Raw genomic sequence first — 25,671 nt, 5'->3', positions numbered from 1 at the left:
CACAATTAGTATTTTATTTTCATTGTTCTTTCGGTTAATTAAGATTGAGTGCTGTACCACAACCTACAACCTTAAAGTCCTGCAATAATATTAGTGTCCACTGTCATCAGTTTCCCTCAGCTACTATAATCATCCAACAGCCTAAGTATTCATCAGCCAACTTTGAAAACTTGGGTAGGTCTGACCTGATAAGAGTCCTAGTTCTTTCTGTTCAAAAAGTGCAGAGGCATACAAGGAAGTGAACACCTGATTTATATCCAGCTGGGCTACAACTCTGAAGTCTGCAGGGAGCAGATTCTGGGCTCCCCAGAAGGTGAGCTATTTTACATGACTGACTGGCTTTTTTGAAGGTGGAAAAATGCTTTACACACTTATCTCCAATTTTTCCTTGAGCAGCTGCTGAAACCACTGAAGCCTAAGAGTATACATGCTATCTGCCATGGTCCACAAACCCAGATTTCCTATAGAAAGCCTTCCTCTTATGAAGAGAAAAGAGAAGTACAAAACAAAAGAGAAAAAGCCAAGAAGAAAGATCGGGTCATAACCACAAAAAGATGTGATCAAGTCAGGGCAAAGGGAATTATATGTGGTTTGGAAGATCAGTAACATTGTTCACTGCTGGTGTTTATTGCTTTTCTTTTGTGCCAGATATGTTCCTTTATTCTAAAGCTACTGCCCTGTAGTGTCAAATGGGTAAATCAATACCATCCCTTTTAATATCCTCTGACTTTCCACTTTAAGCACATTTTGAAGCCATTTCTCTCCTACAGTGTATTCTGTCAACCAAACCAATGAATGTTACTATGTGACCAGGAAAATGCATTTATTTTGCTCAATGAAAAAAATAAAAGAAGAAAATCCATGATATTTTCACATATATGACATGAAAATAGATCTTACTATTCTCAGGGATAAGAGGGAGAGGGCAAAGCTAATATAACTTTCTATAAAGCAACAACGCATTTTTAATAAATATACCAGTCAGGCACACATCTGAATGACTAGACACTTTGGAACGTTTGCTACTGCTCAGAAGCTTTTGAATTTTTTTCTTTTGACCTACATTTCCAGGGGAAGTTTATAAATCTCTCAAGAAATTTAGTTTCATTTATTTACAGATTTCCTTCTCTTTTGGCCCACAGGGCTAATAATCATATTTATTCTCTAATAACTCTTTTCTCAACACTTAGCACAAAATATAAGTAGGCTATTTTAAAAAATCAAATACAAATTCATTTTCAAACAAAAATCTGGAACTTGATTCTGAAATAATTGTGAAAGAACATGAGTCACATCCTAAAAACAACATCAGAACAGAGATTCTAAATTGATGATTCTTATTTGAAACAATAAAGTTAAATTTGAAACAGATGTGTAATATACAGCTGTTGCAATATATTGGTTTAAAATACAGTTGGACCTTCTATCTCTGGTCCTATGCCCTCATGTCTACCTACAGTTCAACTTACCATCTCAGCACAGAGGCCTATATTGCTTAAGGATATTCTGAGTACTTAATCATGTTCTTGATCACCTTAAACTCAGAGAATTTCACTTCGTTGTTAGAAGATGATTTTAGCTTTATGGTATTCCATAGATTGATTCCACTCTCACTTCTTACCATATGCTTAGAACCATACCTTCATGACACAAATTATGAGTAATTATATTCATTCATGCCTACACAAATATTGCTTTGTTGAATAAGAACACATATTTTCCACAAGCTTTAAAAGTACTTATTTTTTGCTTAAGAATTAAAATAATTTTTCCCTATGAAGTATCCCCATGAAATTTCTGCCCTAATTCTAGACTTTTTAATAGATATGTGGTCACCTGCTTCTCTCCAATAGTTAACTCTGACCACAGTCTTATATGAGACTATAATTAGGGCAAAGGGACATTGACTCTGCATAGCTGTACCTTTCATTGTGCTGGTAAATGTTCTTCTTAAAGGCCAAGAGACCCCTAACATTTAAGAGCCTGCTTCTATTTGTTTTTACATGAAAGATAATTTAATATAACAGAGAATTTTAAAAAATGTATTAGAAGCCTTACAATTTTAATCTTTAAAATGCTTTTTAACATAGTTTAGTTATACTAACTTAAAATGCTTAAATATGTAGAAACATCATTGCATGTTATACTTCAATCAGCTCTTCCATAAAAGTAATTTCTTTCATATCTTAAACTTATGATTTTCATTTTATTTCCTTTTTATGGAAGAGTTTTAGAGTTTAGTTTTATTGATTTCTGTCTTTTACCTGGTTTATATACACTGATATTTCTTTTGACTTCAGATAAATTTAAAATATTTCCCAATAAAACAAATGAGAAAGTATGTTAGTAGGAGAGAAATTAATTTTAACTATCCTCCATTTCATTTTGAAACTTCTAAAATTGGTTATTGAAGTCCTTTCCTCATGTCACCTGATATAAGGGAAAAAGTATTCACCATTTATATCTGTGCTCATACCTTCCTCAAAAATTAATTCACATATATAATAATTATTAAGGACAGAAAAAACAGAACTTCATCAATAAATGGAAATTATTATTTTTCTCATATTTAAAAAGCATAGTCAATTCAATCATGGTTGCTTAGACTCGTTAACGATATGCAATCATTATGCTCAGTAGAATATTAAAATAAACTCCATTTTTTATCCTTTAAACATTTGAAAATTTTCCAATGTTTTTTGTTTCGATTCCACTCATTTTCCTCATATACTTTTGAGTCTATAAGGGCAATGCATGCTACCTTAACAAGGTACACTTAACACTCAATTAAACAATTTCATCTAATCTCTAATGGGTGCTGCCAGCTTAGTGCTTCTGAAATTGTCTTTTCTATACTATCAAAGGAATAGAAGTCCCATTTGATGGATGCTCTAAACTCTTTAGAGTTCTTTATCTACATTTATATACATTTTTCACATTCCAGATCACAACAGTTTTGTTTAATCATTATTTACTCATTTCTCATGAAGTTCTATTACCTAAAACCTATATAGCCTGAAGTCCAATTGTTTGAAAGTGTCATTTTTAGTATTCATTATTTAAAACTAAAATTTAAGTTTCACTTTAGGATACCAGTATACTCTTAAGACATTTACCATCCCCCAATAAATTGTACAGTTAGCTAAATACATAAATACTTAATACCTAAGTATTAAATAAAAACTAAATACATAAGTACATTTAGGTACAAAGTTAGGTCTTTAATAGATATGAATCAGGTGGCTGGCTGGCTTTTATTCTACAAAAAAATATAGAGTTAGTTCCTAAGGATCTTTTCTACATAATTCAATTTGAAAGAATGATGAACTGATCTCATGAGTGTGTGTGTGTGTGTGTGTGTGTGTGTGTGTGTGTGTGGCTCAATCATGTCCGACTCTTTGCAACCTATACACTGTAGCCCACCAGGCTATTCTGTCCATGGGATTCTCCAGGCAAGAATACTAGAGTGGGTTGCCATTCCCTTCTCCAGGGGATTTTCCCAACCCAGGGATTGAACCTGGGTGTCCCACATTGCAGGCAGATTCTTTACCATCTGAGCCACCAGGGAAGATCCTAAAAAAATTGTACAGTTAGCAACTAAATATATAAGTACATTTGGGTACAAGGTTAGGTCTTTAATAGATAAGAATCAAATGACTGGCTTTTATTCTACAGAAAATATACAGTCAGTTCCTAAGGATCTTTTCTACATAATTCAGTTTAGAAGATGATCAACTGATCTCATGAGTGTGTGTGTGTGTGTGTGTGTGTACTCGTGTATGTGTGGGCCTGTGAGTATAAGTAAGCACTCAGGCTCACCGTATGCCGAATAGTCTTATCTCCGCAAGTCCTGCCTTCCATGCCTAGAGACACAGATTTAAAACATATATTTTGAGACATTATGTTCAGAGATGAAGTTCTGGGAATACAAAATAAAAATGATAAATGCAGTCAACCCTTGTTTATGGGGCAGAGAACAGACTGATGAGATTTTACATTATATGCATCAATAATTAAGGCCCAGTAGAGAGTTAGATTGACAACCTCTCTCCTATGTTTGGATCAGAAATCAGCCAGTAGCCAGGTCCAGATGTCCTTCAGAAGGAGGTAAAAAAGCTAAACTGTTCACACTAAGATTTGGACAAGTACATTTGTGTGCATAGAGAGGATGGAGTCTCTGTAGCCCTGACCCTAGAACTCTCTCTTACTCACTAGGCACCTAGGAAATACAGCTCCAAGACTTTGCTCCTTTCTTACTGTTATAGTTGGTGATGGCGGAGTAATGTGGTGGTAGTAAACAGAATTACTGAGTTTTGCCTTATAAAAAATAAAACCACCCAAACATAGTTTGAAGTGAATAATTTTGTTTCCATGACCTATTCCTGTTAGTAAATTAAACAAGAGGTATCATATTAATGAATACATGAATAAAGGCAGAGACAAGCTCCACAGTATATATGTTCCTAATTATTATGGTTCTGGATACATGAAAACCAATGAGAATTACTTGACCCAAAGAATATGTAATGAATGTCACTCCATACTCAAATTCAATTGACATATTGAATCCACACATAAATTCCTAAACAACAGCTGAATTTTTCACACTATTGACACATCTTTGCTGCATACTCTTTGTAAATATCTGAACATTTCATTAAAAGTTATACTGAGTGAAGCTGGTGGATTGTCCAGATCCAGTTCATCAGTGTAAAATAATCATAGATAATATAAATCAGAATCACATCTGTCTTAGATGCTTTTTTTCACTTTTATGCCAAGTTAAGAGCATTGTTAGTGAATGGTATTATTGGATATTAGGAGTACTGGCTACAAATCTAAATTGTTCAATCATAATATTCAGATTCATTAAGTTTCTAATCATCTCCTTTATAGGAGCTATTCAAGGATTTCTAATTGAATTTATGACCTTGTATAAAAATCATATCACAAACCCCTTTATGTTTACTCATATAAGCCTAGTTATTTTACTCCTATATTTATTTTTCCATCATAGTATTTCTTGGGTACTCTAAAGAGAGATGACTTATTTAGGAAGTTAATGAACTAATGCAAAACTTACTTCTATTATCTTCACATTTAATTACAAGTTCTTATTTATGTCATCACCTTAGCAAGGACTATAAGTATTATTGAATGTTAGCCTCTTATCTATCTTCCTCAGCTTTTAAATATAATAAAGTACCTGGATTCTTTATTCTGTATTTCAGATCTCCTTTATTTCATGTCACAGAAGATAAATTCACATGTCTGTACTGACAACATCACAGCTTTGAAAATGCATCCACTCATTTCCTTATAAATAGTTCAGTCACTTACTTTAATCTATCTTCCTCTGCCCATCACTCTAATGTCAAACTTACAAGGTCAAGAATGCACTTTTCTCTACTCCTAGTTTTAAAGCAAGAGTCCAAAAATCTATTCATTTAACTAATACCCACTGACAGAAGTAGCATTTGGACTGACAGGACGTCAATCGATAAGCATTTGCATCTAGGAATATCTGATAGTGGTGCCATGGCATTTTTGTTTTGATGAGCATTTAGTACTAACAATGGCAAGTGTCTACCCTTCCTAAGATGTGTGTAGGCTAAACGGATGCTGAATTATCCATTTTACTTCTTTGTGTGTTTCCATTTTTTCAGTATAGTCATCCTTAATCAATACCTTCTATGTAGTTCTAGTAGTTCAATCCCAGAAACTACATATATGGTTTATTTGTTTCATCTATTCCAGCCAAGTTTTTCTTTCTTTAATATCAACCTTCCAGAGACCCCATCTTTGAGTTTATTACAGTTTAAAACAAAACTAAAACAAAAGGAGGACTTCCCTGGTGACTGAGTGGCAAAGAATCTGCCTAACACAGTAGACCCAGATTCAAACTGTGCCCTGGAGAAGGAAGTGGCAACTCATCACTCCAGTATTCTTGCCTGGGAAATCCCATGGGCAGGGAAGCATGGTGGGCTACAGTCCATGGGATTGCAAAGAGTCAGACAAGACTTAGCAACTTAACAACAAAAACTAAACCAAAGAAAGAACATAAACAACACCCACTGATCAGTTTCCAGAGAGACTAGAAAATTTCCAAAGGTCATAGAATCTACCTTGAAAGAAACTGACTTTGATACCTATTTATAACCTATTATCTGGCTTGAAAAGTCCTTGGGTTGTCCTAAAGTAAACAGAAGATTATCAAATTAACTGAAGCAGGTACTAAAAAGTTGATTTGTGAAGTTTATCATTTTACCAATTCCTCTCTTTTGAAGTAGCACCTCCTCATAATCAGGGATGGTTGTGAATTTCTGTAGGCTATGTACAAGACATTTCTGCCCAGCACTCAATGTCATCACTTTCTCAGAGTTACAGAACATTTTTTACTTTCCAATGCATTATTTCCTCTTAACTTGTAAGACCTCTCTGCTGCAAACTGATGATGATATTGGCAGTTACTGTGTAGATTCTAGCTACAAAATAGCTTGTTCAACTAATGAATTGAATTTGCATTCTTTGTCTCCCTGTGTGGAGTTCTACCCAAAACACTGAAATCTTCAACATCATGGACTAGAACTAATATTTCTCAATATCAACTTGAGAAGTAAGTTAGGTTTTATAGCTTGAAAATCACAAGTCTCTTCTGGATCTGACATCATCGTAAATCACACAACTGCAGTTATAAGCTTTTGCACTTATAACTTCCATATCTCAAATAAATTGTCTACTCCAAAAGTCTATCATTTAAAAAATCAGTGAAATTTAACTTCTCTTTTAAATTAAACAATAAATATATAACTGAACATTTATCTGTTACTATAGTAAAAAATAACACCGCCTGTTACTCACATGGCACCGTGCGGAGGTAGAGGTTGTCACGAATGATTTGCTGAAGTTCATGGTCCACAGACCCCTTCTGAAATCGTAAGTTGAGGTAGTGACGAAGATCCTTATCAACAATTCCTCCTAGAATGATACAATTGGAAAATAAGTATGTAATTTGATTCTATCATAAACATACTCATTTAAAACTTGCATTATTTCACATTGCTCTTTTGACATTCCGAAACATTTATCACCCATACTAAAAAAAGATAACATTTGCTAAGATAATAATTATCCACCAAGTCAGTGCTCAGTGTTATACATGTACTCTTTCATTTTTCATTTAGAATGAAGTCTGTATTACAGCAAAAGGCACATATCATTCTTGAACTGAATATATACAAAATGTCATAGTATATCTCATTGCACGGCTAAAAAACTTTTTTACTTTTTTAACTTCCCACATTCCCTTTCCCCCAGTCTTTCTGTTTATACATTTGACTACTCTACATAACTTATACAAGAGAAATCTATGTTATTTGTCCTTTTGAGACTGGCTTGTTTCACTCAGTATGTCTTCAAGTTTTGAAAAGATTTTTAAGTTATATAAAGTTAGTTACTCTGGATTTGGATAAGTAGGGTGATATAAAAAGTTAAAAAAAAAGAATTAGACCAATATTAATGTTTTACTATATTTATAAATTGAATAAAAGTAATGCATCTCTTGTATAAAATATGAATAGATGTTTTTTAACTATAATGTTTGAAAGATTTTAAGTATTTTTAGAGTTTATTATTAGTATAGAAGTAATTTTGAGTATCAGTTCAGTCCAGTCGCTCAGTTGTGTCCGACTCTTTGTGACCCCATGAACCTCAGCATGCCAGGCCTCCCTGTCCATCACCAACTCCCGGAGTCCACCCAAACCCATGTCCATTGTGTCCGTGATGCCATCCAACCATCTCATCCTCTGTCGTCCCCTTCTCCTCCTGCCCTCAATCTTTCCCAGCATTAGGGTCTTTTCCAATGAGTCAGCTCTTCGCATTAGGTGGCCAAAGTATTGAAGTTTCAGCTTCAACATCAGTCCTTCCAATGAACATCCAGGACTGATCTCCTTTAGGATGGACTGATTGGATTTCCTTACATCAAACAAGCTTGGAATTAGGTAAGGAAACCAATACTGTGAATTTATCATAGATTATTTTCATGTTTAAAAATAATTATGTTAAATTATGAAGATTTATCTAATGAAGGCTTTATTTTTCTAATACTTGGAAGAATGAATTATAAATAAAAATATCTATAAAATATAAATAAGAATTTCTAAAACCCTGATCTTTTCAAACATATTAGGGTAATTTAGCCAAGACAAAAAATTAAAGACAGAGGAAACAGGACATCTGTGATAGAAGGAAATGGCAACCCATGCCAATATTCTTCACTGGGAAACTCCAAGGACAGAGGAGTCTAGTGGGCTACAGTTCATGGGGTTGCAAGAGTTGCATGTGACTTGGTGACTAAGCCACCACCTTCATAATAGTTACAAAAATCACATTCTCTTCAAATCCTTTGAATCTCAAAATTACAATTCATTAACAATCTCTTTGCACCACCATGACCACATAAAACATTATGTGAGTGTGCATATATGCAACACAAACACCTTTTACACAAACAGTAAATATACTTGAAAACTATATATTGCTACATTTCTGAAGTTTTCAAATTTATTGTTTCAGTTGCCTCTAATCTGCTGGCACAGTCTGAGCAAGATGCCATACAAAATAGTATTTTTAACTGAACTATCAAAATTCCTACTCGTCAGTGTTTCTCATATATTTTAGTCAGTAGTCTCAATTTATTTTTCTACCCAATATGATAGCAGAAAACAAATGACAGGAAAACATATTGCTTATAAAATGCACATAAATATTACATCCAGAATGCTTGCATATATTATTTTCCAAATTCAAAATCATTTTTTCAATCAAAACCGTGGAGCAATCATAAATGAAGGTAACTGGAAACCACCATCACAATATCAATTATCTATTGTTTATATCTCCAAATGCCCTGAATTTCTGTAGGTCTTGGACTTACTGACATCACGCTGAATTAATTAAAACAACATATCTGAAATTCTGTTTTGCTTCCTTGGTCTTTCATAGTCAGAAGAACATGTCTACCCTTGCTAATTCAATACAGCTGTTGAGCAATCACCATTCTTGACTCTTCTCAACTCTCTTCTGCCTAGTTATGAATCTAGAGGTCTTTCAGCAACTGTACTTCTCTTCTCTTTTCTTTCTGTCTAATATGGGCATGTGGAATGTGTGGGGCATTGGAAAAGACCCTGATGCTGGGAAAGACTGAGGGTGGGAGGTAAAGGGAATGACAGAGGATGAGATGGTTGGATGGCATCACCGACTCAATGGACATGAGTTGAGTAAACTCTGGGAGTTGGTGATGGACAGGGAGGCCTGGCCTGCTGCAGTCCATGGGGTTGCAAAGAGTTGGACACGACTGAATGATGAACTGAACCAAATATGTGGGGCATGTAAAGTGATGAGATCCTTTCTGGCAGCCTGGGAAAATGCTAACTGAAGAACAACAGATGTAGTCTGTCCACTAAAGTAGGCTAGAATCATTCGCCTAATATGACATGGATAAACTCACATTTTGTAGTCCAAGATGAGTCTTGGCTTCTGAAAATACATTATCAATTTAAACCAGTTCTTCTACTACAAAAGTACCACGTTAGCAGTCACAACAAAAGAACCTCTTGATTAAGGTGAAAGACCACGGTGAAAAAGCTGGCTTAAAACTAAACATTCAAAAAACTAAGATCATGGACTCCGGTCCCATTACTTCATGGCAAATACACGGGGAAACAAGGGAAACAGTGAAAGACTTTATTTTCTTGGGCTTCAAAATCCCTGCAGATGGTAATTGCAGTCATGAAATTAAAAGATGCATGCTCCTTGGAAGAAAAGCTATGACAAACCTAGCAGCGTATTCAAAAGCAGAGACATCACTTTCCCAACAAAGGCCAGTATAGTCAAAACTATGGTTTTTCCAATAACAATGTACAGATGTGAGAGTTGGAACATAAAGAAGGGTGAGTGCTGAAGAATTGATGCTTTTGAACTGTGGTGCTGGAGAAGACTCTTGAGAGTCCCTTGGACAGCAAGGATATCAAACCACTCAATCCTAAAGGAAATAAACCCTGACTATTCATTGGAAGGACTGATGCTGAAGCTTCAATACTTTGGTCACCTGATAGGAAGAGCCAACTCATTGGAAAAGACACTGATGCTGGGAAAGATTGAGGGCAGGAGGAGAAGGGGGCAACAGTGAATAAGACGGTTGGATGGCATCACCAACTCAACGGATATGAGTTTGAGCAAACTCTGGGAGATAGTGAAGGGCAGGGAAGCCTGGTATGCTGTAGTCTACAGGGTCGCAAAGAGTCAGACACAACTGAGCAACTGAACAACAACAAGTTGTCTCAAAGTTTACTTACCTAAGAAAACAGTAACAAAAATGGTTGTCTATTCATTCAGGGACTGGCTCTATCTTTTTTTTCCATGGAAAAATCTGCAGAAGTTTCTGAGAATTAATATAAATTTTCTTCCATTAACTAAAATGAATTGTCACATTTGTTTTGGAAGGGCTTTCTTGGCCTCATATTTCACTAATACTTTATCATCCTTCACAATTTATCATAGCATCTTTCAGATAAGGCAATTTTATTGGTATTTACCCACTATCCTTATTATGAAAAATTCTGCTGGTTGCCTACCCAATATTTTGTCTATTCTTTTTTATTTAGAACCAGTTTAGTTTCAGGCCTATCACATGGATTTCAGACCCAGAACATGGATCCATGGATCTAGTCCCCTACCTCCTGAGCTGCCCTTGCAACTTCCAGCATCTCTGTCCTGGCCATTGAGACCTAACACAGAAGGAGGGGGTTTCTTTATTCATTAAACTAAAACTTATATCTGATATCAAGACCCTTTGCATCCATTTCATTTTGGCTAGACTGGGTATTCCTGTTTGGGACTTACATGGACTCTTCGCTCTCTGGTAGACTTGATATTCTGATCACAAACCACAAAGAGAGCTGGACAAGGGGAAAATCCAACATGCTAAGGCCACTGTAGTAAAAGTTAGAAACAGCCTGGGTCTTTAATAGCTTCACTGAGCAGCTAAAATATCATTAACTACATAGTTTAGAATATTGTGTTATAAGAGAAAAAGTAAATACTCATTTCTTTATTATGGTTTTGGTTATCTGCAATTATACATGATCCCAATCAATAAACTGCATGAATAGAAAAGTTTTGTATACATATGTGTACATAAAATACATACACTTTTAAAGGCATCTTTTTTATTAGACATTTCAATTAATGAAGGATTAAGCAATGGATATTGGGCAATGTCTGAGCTGTATCTTAAAATAGAGCCTGTATCTTAAGAGTATCTGATTTTAGGTATATAAGTAAACATTTTAAAGAAAACTAAAAAACAGAGTGCCATATACTGATTCTTAAGAAATGTTATATATAATGAAAATAAAAAATAATCTGCTATCTTATCTACCCTAGATATAATTTTTGGTTTTATTATTATTGTTTTTAGAGTTTCTGTTTTTTGTCAGGTCAAATCAATATGCACCTTAAAATTTTGTAAGCTAGGGAGAGTAATTCACTGATTAGGACAGTGCTGTGTGTGTATGAAGAAGAAGGTGGAGATGACTGTCAGGTAAGAAGGTGGAGATGACCGGCAAGTCAAAGTCTGGTTCATTCTGTCATTTATTCATCCTGTGATTCAGCCAAATGAGCCTATTCTAACATTCTATTGACCTTACATTTCCTTCTCTATAACTCATTTTTTTCCTTTACACTCCATAAAATCCTGAAGTGGGCATTTGATTTTTGTTTGCACGTTTGTACTTTTGAAAGAATTGATGCTTTCAAACAGTTGTGCTGGAGAAGACTCTTGAGAGTTCTTTGGACTACAAGGAGATCAAACCAGTCAATCCTAAAAGAAATCAACCCTGAATATTCATTGGAAGGATTGATGCTGAAGTTGAAGCCCTGATACTGTGACCAACTGACGCGAAGATCCAACTCATTGGAAAAGACCCTGATGCTGGGAAAGACTGAAGACAAAAGAGGAAGGGAGCAGCAGAGGATGACATGGCAAGTTAGTATCACTGACTCAGTGGACATAAGTTTGAGCAAACTCCAGGAGATAGTGGAGGACAGAGGACCCTGGCGTGCTATAGTCCACAGGGTCACAAAAACTTAGACACAACTTAGCGACTGAACAACAGAAATGTTTTTGCTTTATCTTTATAATACCTTCTTCGGTAACAGCACCCTGATTTCACTTTTCAAGTTATGTATCTCTCATATTCTGTATAATGTGGTTAGACCTGTAGTAATTTTTCCCTGTTCTCTCTTATCCAATTAACGTTTCTTTTCTAGAAGTTGTCTTTTAAAATATGTTTATTTATTTATTCTTATTTATTTGGCTGTACCAGGTTTTAGCTGCAGTACATGGGATATTTAGTTGCAGCATGCAAAATCTCAGTTGCAGCATGTGGGCTCTAGCTCCCTGACCAAAGATTGAACCCTAGTCCCCTGTACTGAAAGCATGGAGTCTTAGCCACTGCACCACCAGGGAAGTCCCTAGAAGTTGTCTTTGTAAGTGGAGTTAGACAAGGATATGAATGCAAATGAATACATCCTGAAAGCAGCACCTTGAAAAGTCTACCCATCACTTTTGCTTCCAGGACATACAGAATTGCCCCTTTCCTCTGTTTTTCTAGTCAATTTCTCCCACTTTCCCTTTGTTGTTTTCTACTAAAGAAACATTGTGGATAAGAAAGCCTTCCCTCTGATACTACCGGTTTAATTCATATTCATTCTTCAGCTTAAAATTATCCTTGCCTTGGCATTCCTTGTGATCTTTTGGCCAGAAGTCTTCTTTGTTTTTTGAACTTCCATATCCTGGTGCCCTTTCTTAAACAACTTGTACATTCTAATACACCATAAAGTAACTAGTGGATCTGCCTTAAGTTATATATTAAACTCTAAGCTCGCTGGGACAGGGAATTTCCTAATTATTTGAGGTCTTATCCTCTCTCCTCACTTCAGTCTCTAAAGCAGTGCCTTCTTAATATATGAGACCCAGAAATGTTTGCTGAATAAAATCACAAATGCTATAGTGGACAGAATGCTAGATTAGAGATTTGGAAACTGAGTTTTAATTACCACTCCAACACTTACCCATTGAGTGGTCTTGCACAAATCCTTTAATCATTTCTGGGTCCCATTATTCATGTCTATAAAAGGTGGGTCAGTTTTTACTGCTACAATGGAATACAATTAGACTGGGTGACTTAAACAACAAATAGCTGTTTCTCACAGTTCTGGAACCCAAGAAGTCCAAGATCAAAGAACTGGTGGGTTGAGAGTCTGCTGAGGGTATGCTTCCTGGTCTGCAGATGGCCCACTTCTCCCTGTATCCTCTTACCACTAAGAGAGAAACCAGGTCTCTAGTGTTTTTTTTTTTTTTTTTTATGTGGGTACATATTTCATTCATAAGAGGTCCATCTTCGTGAACTAATTACTTCACAAAGTCCCAATCTTTCCCGATGAGAGCTTAGGATTTTGACCTTTGTAAGAGACACAAACATTCTACCAAAACAATATTTGTAGAACCAAATAAAGTTTCTGCTAGACCCAACTTCTATATTTTCATAAGCTATTTACTAAATATTTCTTATATTTTGTTTTTTTGGGCAATCAACAAAATTATTTTGTTAGTATAATTACAGATAACTAGTTATAGTCCATTAGAAATAAAGACATAGAAAACACAGTAGCATTATTTATAATTGCCAAGATATGGATGCAACCTAAGTACCCACCAACACACAAATGGATAAAGAAGACGTGGTGTGGTGTGGCGTAGTGTGGTGTGTGTGTGTAAAAAAATGTAATACTGTGTGCTGTGCTGTGGTTAGTTGCTCAGTCATGTCCAACTCTTTGTGACACCAGAGACTGTAGCCCGCCAGGCTCCTCTGTCCATGGGAATACTCCAGGCAAGAATATTGGCGTGGGTTGCCATGCCCTCCGCCAGGGGATTTTCCCAACCCAGGTCTCCTGCATTGCACACAAATTCTTTACCAGGGAAGCCCCAAATATAACACTATTCAGCCATAAAAAAGAATTAAATTTTGCCATTTGCAGCAACATGAACGAAGGTAGAGATCATTATAGTAAGTGAAATATCTAAGGCAGAAAAAGACAAATACTGATAACATCACTTTTATGTGGAATCTAAAAAAATGCATCAAACTAATGATTATAACAACAAAGAAGCAGATTCAAAGATATAGAGAACAAACTAGTGGTTCCTAGTGGGAAGAAGGAAATGAGGAGGGGCAATACAGGGGTGTAGGGTTAAGCAGTACACACTATTAGATATAAAACAAACTACAAGGATATATTGTACAACATAGGGAATATAGGCAATATTTTATAATAACTATACATGGAATACAATCTTTAAAAGTTGTGGATAACTCTATGCTTATAACATATAATATGAAATATCAAATATACTTCAATTTTTAAAAAAAGAGAACAAGGATAACCCCAATGGATAATTTCCATTTAACATTTTTTTTAAATCATCCAAATTGTCCAGGAAGCTAAGATCATCAACAGAAAATTGATTTCACATGTTGTCATTGTCAAACTAGTAGTAAAATAATCAAGTAAAGCAGTCTGTAAGGAATTGGAAGAAAGGGAAAAAAATATATCCATTTGCCTCAGGATATGTCTGTCCATGAATGACTGCAAGTTTATTTTATGCTAATTTATTAGATGGTGAGGAGGTTGAGGAGAAAGGAAAGTACAAGGCTTTGTTGCTATGTTCCTTTTTCAGGAATAGTTTCAGTTGACTCATCTCAAAAATGAATAAATAAATCACAGAAAGTTGTTTGGTTCTTTTAAGATCCACAGCCACACAGCAAGTAACAGACATATTTAATCCAGTCTACTGGGACAGGTTCCATCCCCTTTTTAGGTGAAAAATTGTGCTTTGGTTTCTGATGATCTAGAAAGCTATCTCATTTTCAGGTGACTAGAGTTTTGTACACAATTACTGAACACATTTGATCTATACTCATTTTTCTATAAATTATGAGCCAGTAAAATCATCCTTCCCCTAATAATTCTCCTTTGCCTATTTTAAAGAGAAGCAAAAATATAAGGCCCTTGATAACTCATTGCCAATGTCATGGTTAATTATTTTTCATAGTCAAAAACATTTAGGTATATGAATAATTGTAACCCTTCCATGCTTTAATCACAATACTAGAGAGTTCAGTCAATCTTTTAATCATGATTTAATATCTTTGTGTGTGGTTTTTCTTCAAAATTTCAGTAGTATCACATATTTTGTATAAGAAATGCAAAAATAAAAAAGACGAAAATATATTAAACAGTTGCAGATCATTAGGAGATTCAAAACTAGAGAGAATAACTGGTATTTCAGAAAAAAATGAAAGAGAATTATAAGCGGCTTACAATATTCTCCAGTTCTATTGAAAATGGCTTTGTTTTTAATCATTTCCTTCCCCCCACTATTGTACAGATGGGATATTGAGTTTCATTTTTCATTGTTAGTCTCAGTCTCAAAGTAAATATTAAAGTTGTTCTTATAATTATAAGTTCCCATGGGGAAGGGAAAACGAATATTCACTCTTTTCCTGGCATTGCGCTAGGTGTTGTACATGCATTACTGAAAATTTTACAATGAAGAAATGTAAAGGACAGGATATACCTGAAAGCAAACTCAGGTGCATCTAAATTTTCTATAATACCTCAAGACGGCTAGTTTCATCTAGGAACAGGGCATTATCTACTGATTTCCTGGACTTGCCAAATTCATTTTTTTTTCTTTTAAAAAAATTTTTATTTTTAATTGGAGCCTAATTGCTTTACAATGTTGTGTTGGTTTCTGGTGTACAACAATATGAATCAGCTACAAGGATACATATATCTCCTCCCTGTTGAGCCTCCTTTCTCCCCATCCCACCTCTCTAAACCATCACAGAGCACCAGGCTGAGCTCCCTGTGTTATACAGCAATTTCCCAGTAGCCATTTATTTTGCAAATGAGTAATGGATATATTTCACAGCTGTCTTTCACAGACCTAGAGAATGGACTAGGGGACACAGTGAGGGAAGGAGAGATTGGGATGAACTGAGAGAGTAGACTTGTGTAACTCTTAAATATTAGATGTTCTTTATAAAAAGCAAGATTCAACTAATAAAGAAAAAAAAAAAAGACACGTGACCAAAAATGAATCTGACCTAAATTCAATTTATAAACCAGAAGTTATACCACTGTAAATTACTAATAAAACATCTGTTAGGATAGTTATGTGTGGATTTGAAACCACTGAAGTTTAATAAACTGTGGAAGTATTAGTTGCTCAGTTGTGGCCAACTCTTTGTGACCCCATGGGCAAAGAAGGCCACCAGGCTCTTCTGTCCATTGAATTCTCCAGGCAAGAATACTGGTCAGTTGCCTTTCCCTTCTGCAGGGGATCTTTCTGACCCAGGGAATGAACCCAGGTCTTCTGCATTGTAGGCAGATTCTTTACCTGAGCCACCAGGGAACCCCGAAGCTCTTAAGTTTCTACATAAAATTGTTAAGGTCAAAAAAAGAAACTATTGTTCAAAACATAAATTAGCAGGCAGTTTACTTTTTTAAATTTAGGATCTTAGTTTACTGTCTTTTAAACTTTCTTTTAAAACTGAAGTGTAATTTTTTTTAATGCAGTGATAAAATATCACAAGTGTTTCATTCTTAGAAAATCCAATTTAAGAATTTAGCCACATTAATTTTAAAAAGTACAGAATAAACTCATACAAGGTACACATTCATTTATAATATAAAACTAAAAGGGAACATGTGAATAGTATTTTAAAAACTATTTATGATCCTAATTAGTTTAATATTAGTAAGATATCCACAAGTTAACTAAAAATTAAATATAGTCATATATTTAAATCATATTTTTAAATAGGTCATCAGTTAGTTCAGTTGCTCAGAGGTGTCGGACTCTGCAACCCCATGGACTGGAGCATGCCAGGCCTCCCTATCCATTACTAAATCCCGGAGTTTACTCAAACTCATGTCCATTGAGTCGGTGATATCATCCAACCATCTCCTCCTCTGTCGTCCCCTTCTCCTCCTGCCTTCAATCTTTCCCAGCATCAGGGTCTTTTCAAATGAGTCAGCTCTTCGTTTTAGGTGGCCAAAGTATTAAGAGTTTCAGCTTCAACATCAGCTCCTTCTTCCAAGTAACAAGTGTCTTTTAATTTCATGGATGCATTCACCATCTGTAGTGATTTTGGAGCCCCCAAAAATAAAGTCAGCCACTGTTTCCAATGTTTCCCCATCTATTTGCAATGAAGTGATGGGACCAGATGCCATGATCTTTGTTTTCTGAATGTTGAGCTTTAAGGCAACTTTTTCACTCTCCTCTTTCACTTTCATCAAGAGGCTCTTTAATTCTTCTTCACTTTCTGTCATAAGGGTAGTGTCATCTGCATATCTGAGGTTATTGATATTTCTCCTAGCAATCTTGATTCCAGCTTGTGCTCCATCCAGCCCATAAATAGGTCATAATAAGAGTAAAACTGACAAGGCTTTAGTAGCATTAGGGGCTTCCCTGATGGCTCCATGGTAACGAAACTGTTTGCAATACAGGAGACACGGGCTTGATTCCCTGGGTTGGGACGATTCCCTGGAGAAGGAAATGGCAACCCACTCCAGTATTCTTGACTGGGAAATCCCATGGACAGTGGAGCCTAGTGGGCTACAGTCCATGGAGTCTCAAGAATCGGACAGGACTTAGAAACTAAACCACCACCACCTAGTAGGATGAGATCTGTAAATATTTGACATTATTTTGTGTTTTGAGAACTAAAATCAAGGTGAGTTCTGTCATTTTATTTTTTTCTAACCCGCTGCAACTTTTTTTTTCCTTTCTTTTTAATTTTAATTTTATTTTATTTTTTAACTTTACAATATTGTATTGGTTTTGTCATATATCAAAATGAATCCGCCACAGGTATACATGTGTTCCCCATCCTGAACCCTCCTCCCTCATCCCTCCCCATACCATCCCTCTGGGTCATCCCAGTGCACCAGCCCCAAGCATCCAGTATCGTGCATCGAATCTGGGCTGGCGACTAGTTTCATATATGATATTATATATGTTTCAATGCCATTCTCCCAAACTTTAAGCTACTGGGTGACCTGGTACAAGATAGATGGCCCACTGTGAACGTCTTCATGGTAAGAAGTATCATGAATAAACACATTAGCCAAACTGACTAAAAAGAAACCACAATTTTATTTGTGAGCTCATTTTATAATTCAGTAAAATACATTCCTTACAAGACATTCCAAAGAACAGACTAATATATCCTCCATAGATTGTGTGAGGATTGATCATTTCTAATGAAGTTAAAGCAATTCTAGGCACATGATTTGAACTGTTATATGGCTGACTTCAAATGATGAAGAATATGTTTTAGAAGTTTATTTTGGAGTACATAATGGTTTATCCCATAGAAATAATGCTGTATATTATAATCATGTCTTTGGCTCAAGTTTTAAACCAGTTAGGCACCTAAAATATATTATTCGTGGTATGTTGGATTTGTGTTGTCACACATTGCCATGTATAACAATGCTTCCAGCGAACAGAAGAATAATGGCTAAAGTTCCAAGTTAGGCTGACAGGTCTTCAAAACTCAAAACCCTCCTTTCACAAGAAGAGTTATATAGAACACTCCCAGCTTAAGTAACATGGTGGGAATTCTTGCTGCTTTGTTAAAGATTCCTCAGGGCAAGAATGGGTTAGGAGTGAGTAGAAGAGTAGCAGACTATTGGGAGATAAATTCATTTTGCTTTTGTATAAAGAGTTATGGTGAGCAATTTCTGTGCTGAGCAATTTTTCTGCCATGCTATAAGTAAGCAACTAGAAGGGAAAAAAGGGTTGGGCGCATAAGAAAGCATGTCTCCAAAGGAGATATGGATAGCTTTCCCTTCTCCAAGGGACCTTCCTGACCCAGGGATGAAACCCAGGTCTCCCACATTGCAGGCAGATTCTTTACCATCTGAGCCACCAGGGAAGCCCGTCAGAGCCATCTGGTTATTTTGCATGTGAAACATGAAGCAGCCTATAAAACACCTTGGAGTGGCCATAAAGAAAGCCACTCCTGCTAGAGGAGTGTGTCTCCTTCCTCATGGTACTATACCCAAAGAAAGCTTTGTTTCAGGTTCAGGCTCTAGCATGCAAAATGCTGAGCTTAATACTTGAGGAAACAAAGCATGAGTACACAGGACTTGGTGACTGAAGTGTATTTGGCTTTGGCCAAGAAGAATAAGTTTTCATCAAAAAGATCTCTAGTAGAGTGATTGAGAAATTGTTGGCAACATTGGCAGAAATTAAACTGTTGGAACAAGAAGGCCTTTTCTTTTGTTTTTAGGGGTGTGGCAACCTGACCACCTGTAACAGTTACATGTTGGATGGATGACACAAAAGAAGGTAAAAGAAGAAAGAATCTAATGTGAGTGATATTATCATAGCTTATCCCTCTTAAATAATTGACTTTATATTCCTCTTAAAAATCAAGGAAATCGGAACAGAATTCTCCTTGGGAATAGAGTTTTCCAAAATCTATTTTAGGATGATGCTTTTAAATTTATAAGACCTAGATCATTTATATGCAGCACTGATGGATAATTTGAATGGAAATATTATAGTCACATGTCCATGATAAAATTGCAAAAGCCTGAAATAATGATACAGAACTTAACAGTGATTACCTTCACAAGTGGCTCTTAGAAACAGAAAGGCAATAAATCACTACCATTCTTTCTAAACAACTATCATCTTATCAGCAAGTTAAATGATACAGATAGCTATCATGTTCTTCATAAGCATGATACAAATCATCAAGAAGCTGCAACAAATCTCTCAGCCCTAAATACCGTGTTTAGAATTACCTTCTCTTTGCCAGTTGCACTTGGTTAATATTTCTGCTCACATATTACTCCTTACCCCATTTAAATTTGCACATCACCCACAACCCCATCCCTGTCATTTACTATCCTCCAAACCCACCTATTTACATAACAATTACCATTATGTAAATATGACATATTTACTTAATTGTTTATTTTCTAAGTTATTTCTTAGACTGTAAGTTCCACAAGAGAGAGAGCCTGATACATAGTAGGTTTCAATAAATAGTTGCTCATTAAAAATTAAAATGGATGCAAATAAAAGCAATTTTAGAGAGACTATACTATAAATCAATAATAATAAGATATCATTATGTCTCAAAAATGCCTAATTTTTCTACATTAGATGTTTAACAGGCTCTGTGGCTTATTCATATGAAGAGCTCAATTAATATCCAGACCATGAAGGGCAATTAGCAATTTTTATAAATTATGCAGCTCTTTATATTTCAGTCACAATTGCTACTTGGTGGCATCTTGAGGTCAAGTTTTTTATCTTGATTAAAGATGTCTATATAAAAAATATTTACTGAATTAGGCTTCCTGATGTAAAATGCATATTTAGTTTATTCTATTAATAATAAAATTATCCTATAATCAAAGCATGTTTTTGTAAGAAAAATTTCTTTGAAGTTAAAATATATGATGATTTATGAATATATTTTTTATTTCCTGTTGTAAAAGTTGATTCACATTTGTCATCCAAAACAATCTTCAACAATATTTTTATGAAAAAACCACCAAATATAAATTAAAAATTGAAAATAATCCTTACTATCTTTAAGATATTAACACAAGATATGAAACTGTACAGAAAGTTAATTTTGCAACCTGCTATAATGTTACAAGAATGTACCAGAAAATAACGGTACCAATTCTAATGCATCATTTTAGTCCCCAGCTGATAATTGGAAGTAAAGTTTTAAGTAAAAACAAAAAATTTTGACCCACTGAATCATTATGAGGAAAAATGGATGCCAAATGCAATTATTTTTAGTTTGTAATTTTTCAGGCTTTAACAGTATTTGCTAAATAGATATTCTCTATCATTCCTTTGATTTTAATCAACATAAGATACTGGACACATGACCCATTCTGAAAGTGTAACATCAAATTTAGGATTAAATTTATTTCTTAGCCATCAATTTAGTATCAAGTGTTAAATTTTTTAAATATATAAAAATCTTGAAGTAGAAACAGTCCATCTGTAGCTTTTGGAGAATCTATTATTAACATTAAGCCTGCAGCAAAGAACACTAATCAAATGAAAGAGTTTCTAAACAAAATATTTAACACTTGAAGTAATAAGCATATGGTAAGAATATTGGGATTTCATTGGTTGGTCATTTATTATTAAAGGTAACCAGCCAAAATAAACATTCTAAAGTCTTTAGAATATTTCCATAGTTGTAAAAAATCTCTCAGGTAGAACAGCTTATGGCTGGATAGAGTCATTTTGTTTACTGTGACAAATTATCTCCCAGTGATGAAGAATGACTGTAATAAATGGTAGTAAACTGATAATGCATGAATTCTTTAAAAAAAATGGTTTTATCCAAAAAACTATAAGGAAAGAGATTGTTGAAGCCCAGTCTAGATTACCTCATCTCATTGAAGGATGTTCTTAAATCTGTTCTATTGACAGAACTCTTGTTTCTTCCCTGGTCTTTGTTTCTATACCAGTAAAACAATATTGGACACGGAAATTCTCAGTGTATTATCTACACTGAAGATGTTCAGAAGGTGATGGGCTATAAGTAAATGTGCTTCAAAACATAATATTATTTAATCCAAGGAAGGTACACAGTTTTATTACCTAAAGACTTTATACTATTTGATGACCTGTGTGAAGTAAGTCTTTCCGTAAACTGAATTCAAAGAATCATTTTGGTTCTAGCTTTTTGTTTGCTTTTATAACATGTATTATCATTTTTGTTAAAAACATTTTGGAATAAACACTGGGGTATGTTTCTGTGTGTGTGTGTGTGTGTAAGATGTACAAGAAAATTGAATCTATACCTTCACTTCAGTTCAGTCACTTAGTCATGTCTAGTTCTTTGTGACCACATGGACTGCAGCACGCCAGGCCTCCCTGTCCATCACCAATTGCCAGAGTTCACTCAAACTCATGTCCATTGAGTTGGTGACGCCATCCAACCATCTTATCCTCTGTTGTCTCCTTCTCCTCCCGCCTTCAATCTTTCCCAGCATCAGGGTCCCTTCCAATGAGTCAGCTCTTCACATCAGGTGGCCAAAGTATTGGAGTTTCAGCTTCAACATCAGTCCTTCCAATGAATATTCAGGACTGATTTCCTTTAGGATGGACTGGTTGGCTCTCATTGCAGTCCAAGAGACTCTCAAGAGTCTTCTCCAACACCACAGTTCAAAAGCACCAAGTCTTTGGTGCTCAGCTTTTTTTTTTTTCTTTAATTTTTTTAAAAATTTACTTTATTTTATTTTTAAAGCTTTTATTATAGTCCAACTCTCACATCCATACATGACTACTGGAAAAACCATAGCATTGATTAAACAGACCTTTGTTGGCAAAGTAATATCTCTGATTTTAATATGCTGTCTAGTTTGGTCAAAACTTTCCTTCCAAGGAGTAAGCATCTTTTAATTTCATGGATGCAGTCACCATCTGTAGTGATTTTGGAGCCCCCAAAAATAAAGTCTGCCATTGTTTCCAATGTTTCCCCATCTATTTGCCATGAAGTGATGGGACTGGATGCCATGATCTTTGTTTTCTGAATGTTAAGCTTTAAGCCAACTTTTTCACTCTCCTCTTTCACTTTCATCAAGAGGCTCTTTAGTCCTTCTTCACTTTCTGGCATAGGGTGGTGTCATCTGCATATCTGAGGTTATTGATATTTTTCCTGGCAATCTTGATTCCAGCTTGAGCCAGCCCAGCATTTCTGATTATGTACTCTGCATATGAGTTAAATAAGCAGGGTGACAAGATACAGCCTTGATGTATTCCTTTCCCTATTTGGAACCAGTTTGTTGTTCCATGTTGAGTTCTAACTGTTGCTTCCTGACCTGCACACAGATTTCTCAAGAGGGAGGTCAGGTGGTCTGGTATTCCCATCTCTTTCAGAATTTTCCACAGTTTGTGGTGATCCACACAGTCAAAGGCTTTGGTATAGTCAATAAGGCAGAAATCGATTTTTTTCTGGAACTCTCTTGCTTTTTCAAGATGTTGGCAATTTGATCTCTGGTTCCTCTGCCTTTACTAAAAACCTGCTTCAACGTCTGGAAGTTCATGGTTCACATACTGTTGAAGCCTGGCTTGGAGAATTTTGAGCATTACTTTACTAGTGTGTAAGATGAGTGCAAATGTGTGGTAGTTTGAGCATTCTTTGGCATTGCCTTTCTTTGTGATTGGAATGAAAACTGAACTTTTCCAGTCCTGTGGCCACCACTGAGTTTTCCAAATGTTTTGGCATATTGAGTGTAGCACTTTCACAGCATCATCTTTTAGGATTTGAAACAGTTCAACTGGAATTCCATCACCTCCACTAGCTTTGTTCATAGGGATGCTTCCTAAAGCCCATTTGACTTCACATTCCAGGATATCTGGCTCTATAACTTCGGAACAGTTAAATTGCCTTAATTAAGACCCAATAATCCAGAGGCAATTGCTTAGAGGCTTCAAATATTATTTTAAATCTACATTGGTGTATTATTAATTATCATAAGGAATGTTAAAGTTAACTTCCATTGACAAAATTGTATTCAGGGTAAGAGTTGGTAAGAAAAGTGTAGTGGTTTAATTGTTTTTCCATGAATAGGGCATAATACCTTGTCACAACAGATTAAAGACATTGGAACAAGCCTTTGGATCTCCTAGATCTGTTCTGCATAATATTTAACCAAGTGGTGGTGAATAAACTGCTTTATACTGTTCAGAAACTGAGAGTATGAAACATTTATAGCAATTTTTATGTGATTCTATGGGTTTTAAATCTAATAAAATCACACCAGCAAAACCCACTGGGGACTTGAATTCTGATTTTTTTTTTTTGTAACTTAATTTTATTGTATTTTACAAAAGTATTGATCTGCAAGAGATTAGAAAATAAATGATACACTTAAACAAACAATCCTAGTTTCCTTGCTAGTCTTATGTCCTTGTATCTAGCCTAAACAGAGTCTGCTGGTCTTACCATCTAAAATTAACGAATCCTCAGAGGTGAATCTTTTATGTATGGAGTTGTCACAGTGCCTGAAGATCAAGTCTTTTGTATAACTATTTTGTTTTTGTTTTTCTTTTTTTTTCTACTTTAAAGTAAAAATTGGTATGTTTGCTTAAACTTGACCTTTCAAATGTAACATAATGGTTTTTCAAATTACTTTTCAATGTAACAACACCCCTGTTATCCAGGCTGTGGTTGAGGAGACATACAGCCTGTACCTTCCTCTATATAAATTCCAATATTTACCAAAAATTTTCCAAGCTGCTAAAATGCCAAATTGTTCAGATCATTATGTCATTTATTTTCCTACTTCAGCCTTTTCCCCAGATCTCCTATTTGGAAATCCATGTAATTTGTAGTTCCTATGTTTTTTTTCAAATGCTTAGAGGTACAGACTCATGAGGAAGATGAACATAATCATGCACAGTCTTTGTGGCAGAGCCAAACTATTACTAAAATTATAAAACAAACACAAGAAACTTTCTCCAGGGAGTTATAACTAAATCTCCACTACGAGCTGTCTCACTTGTCAATTAGCTACAGCATGGCCAAAATGGCAGCAGGTAAATGTAAACAATTCAATGCTGACCATGAAAATGAGAGTCACTCAGTTGTGTCCAACTTTCTGTGACCCCATGGACTATACAGTCCATGGCATTCTCCAGGCCAGAATACTGGAGTATGTAGCCTTTTCCTTCTCCAGGGGATCTTCCCAACCCAGGGATCAAACCCAGGTCTCCCTCACTGCAGGCAGATTCTTTACCAGCTAAGCTACAAGGGAAGCCCAAGAATATTGGAGTGGGTAGCCTATCCCTTCTCCAGCGGATCTTTCCCACCCAGCAATTGAGCTGGGGTCTCCTGCACTGCAGGCAGATTCTTTACCAACTGAACTACCAGGGAAGCCCAATACTAACCCATAAGCACATAAAAAACAACCACTCACTAGAGCCTTGGTTATGGTGAATGTATGCTTCAGTAGTACTTTTAAATACCAAGGATAGTTATATGGCAATAACAACTGACAGCTTTACCAGATTAAACTGTTATCTAATCTTGTATCAACTTCAATAAAGATGAATTTCCTAAAAAGGAATTAGGGCTCTCAGTAGCTGTCTAGAGAAGACTGGCAATTTGACTGATGTCTTGAATGTAAACCTTAATGATTACCACTCAGATTTTTTTTTAAAGTCCTACAATTGTCTCTCATAGTCTTATTACAAGGGAAATAGTCACCTCTATAGATGTTTTTCCACATAAAATAAAATGAAAGGTATATGATTCTTTTTATACAACATTAGTTTTAGAATATCTCCTATCCAAAAACATGCTCATTTATGAACACTAGATTCCTAAAAAATAAAAGAAAGAAAAAAGGTGATGTTTCCTCTGGAATTTAAGGTGAATTACTGTTGCTCTGCCAAAAAAAATGGGTTTTCTTTTCTGAGATATTTGAATGAAAGCAGTGAAAGTCTATTAACATTCTAATATTCATACTGCATTTTTGTGTTGG

At 35.4% G+C, this 25,671-nt stretch overlaps 1 protein-coding gene across 11 annotated transcripts in view; it reads right to left on the bottom strand.

Annotated features, from left to right (window-relative positions):
- The window catches only part of MAGI2 (membrane associated guanylate kinase, WW and PDZ domain containing 2), a 1,460,538-nt gene that overhangs the window by 1,047,802 nt on the left and 387,065 nt on the right, over window positions 1-25,671 (bottom strand). For all 11 annotated transcript variants that reach the window (XM_070787194.1, XM_070787197.1, XM_070787196.1 and 8 more), the window contains exon 2: window positions 6,862-6,978. In XM_070787194.1, coding sequence (XP_070643295.1) covers window positions 6,862-6,978 — 117 coding nt within the window. The remainder of the gene's footprint in view (window positions 1-6,861; window positions 6,979-25,671) is intronic.

Source organism: Bos indicus, chromosome 4, assembly GCF_029378745.1.
Source record: "Bos indicus isolate NIAB-ARS_2022 breed Sahiwal x Tharparkar chromosome 4, NIAB-ARS_B.indTharparkar_mat_pri_1.0, whole genome shotgun sequence".
In the NCBI taxonomy this organism is placed as follows: domain Eukaryota; kingdom Metazoa; phylum Chordata; class Mammalia; order Artiodactyla; family Bovidae; genus Bos; species Bos indicus.
The sequence above is the reverse complement of the archived record's forward strand: the minus strand, read 5'-3'. Positions and strand labels throughout refer to the sequence as shown.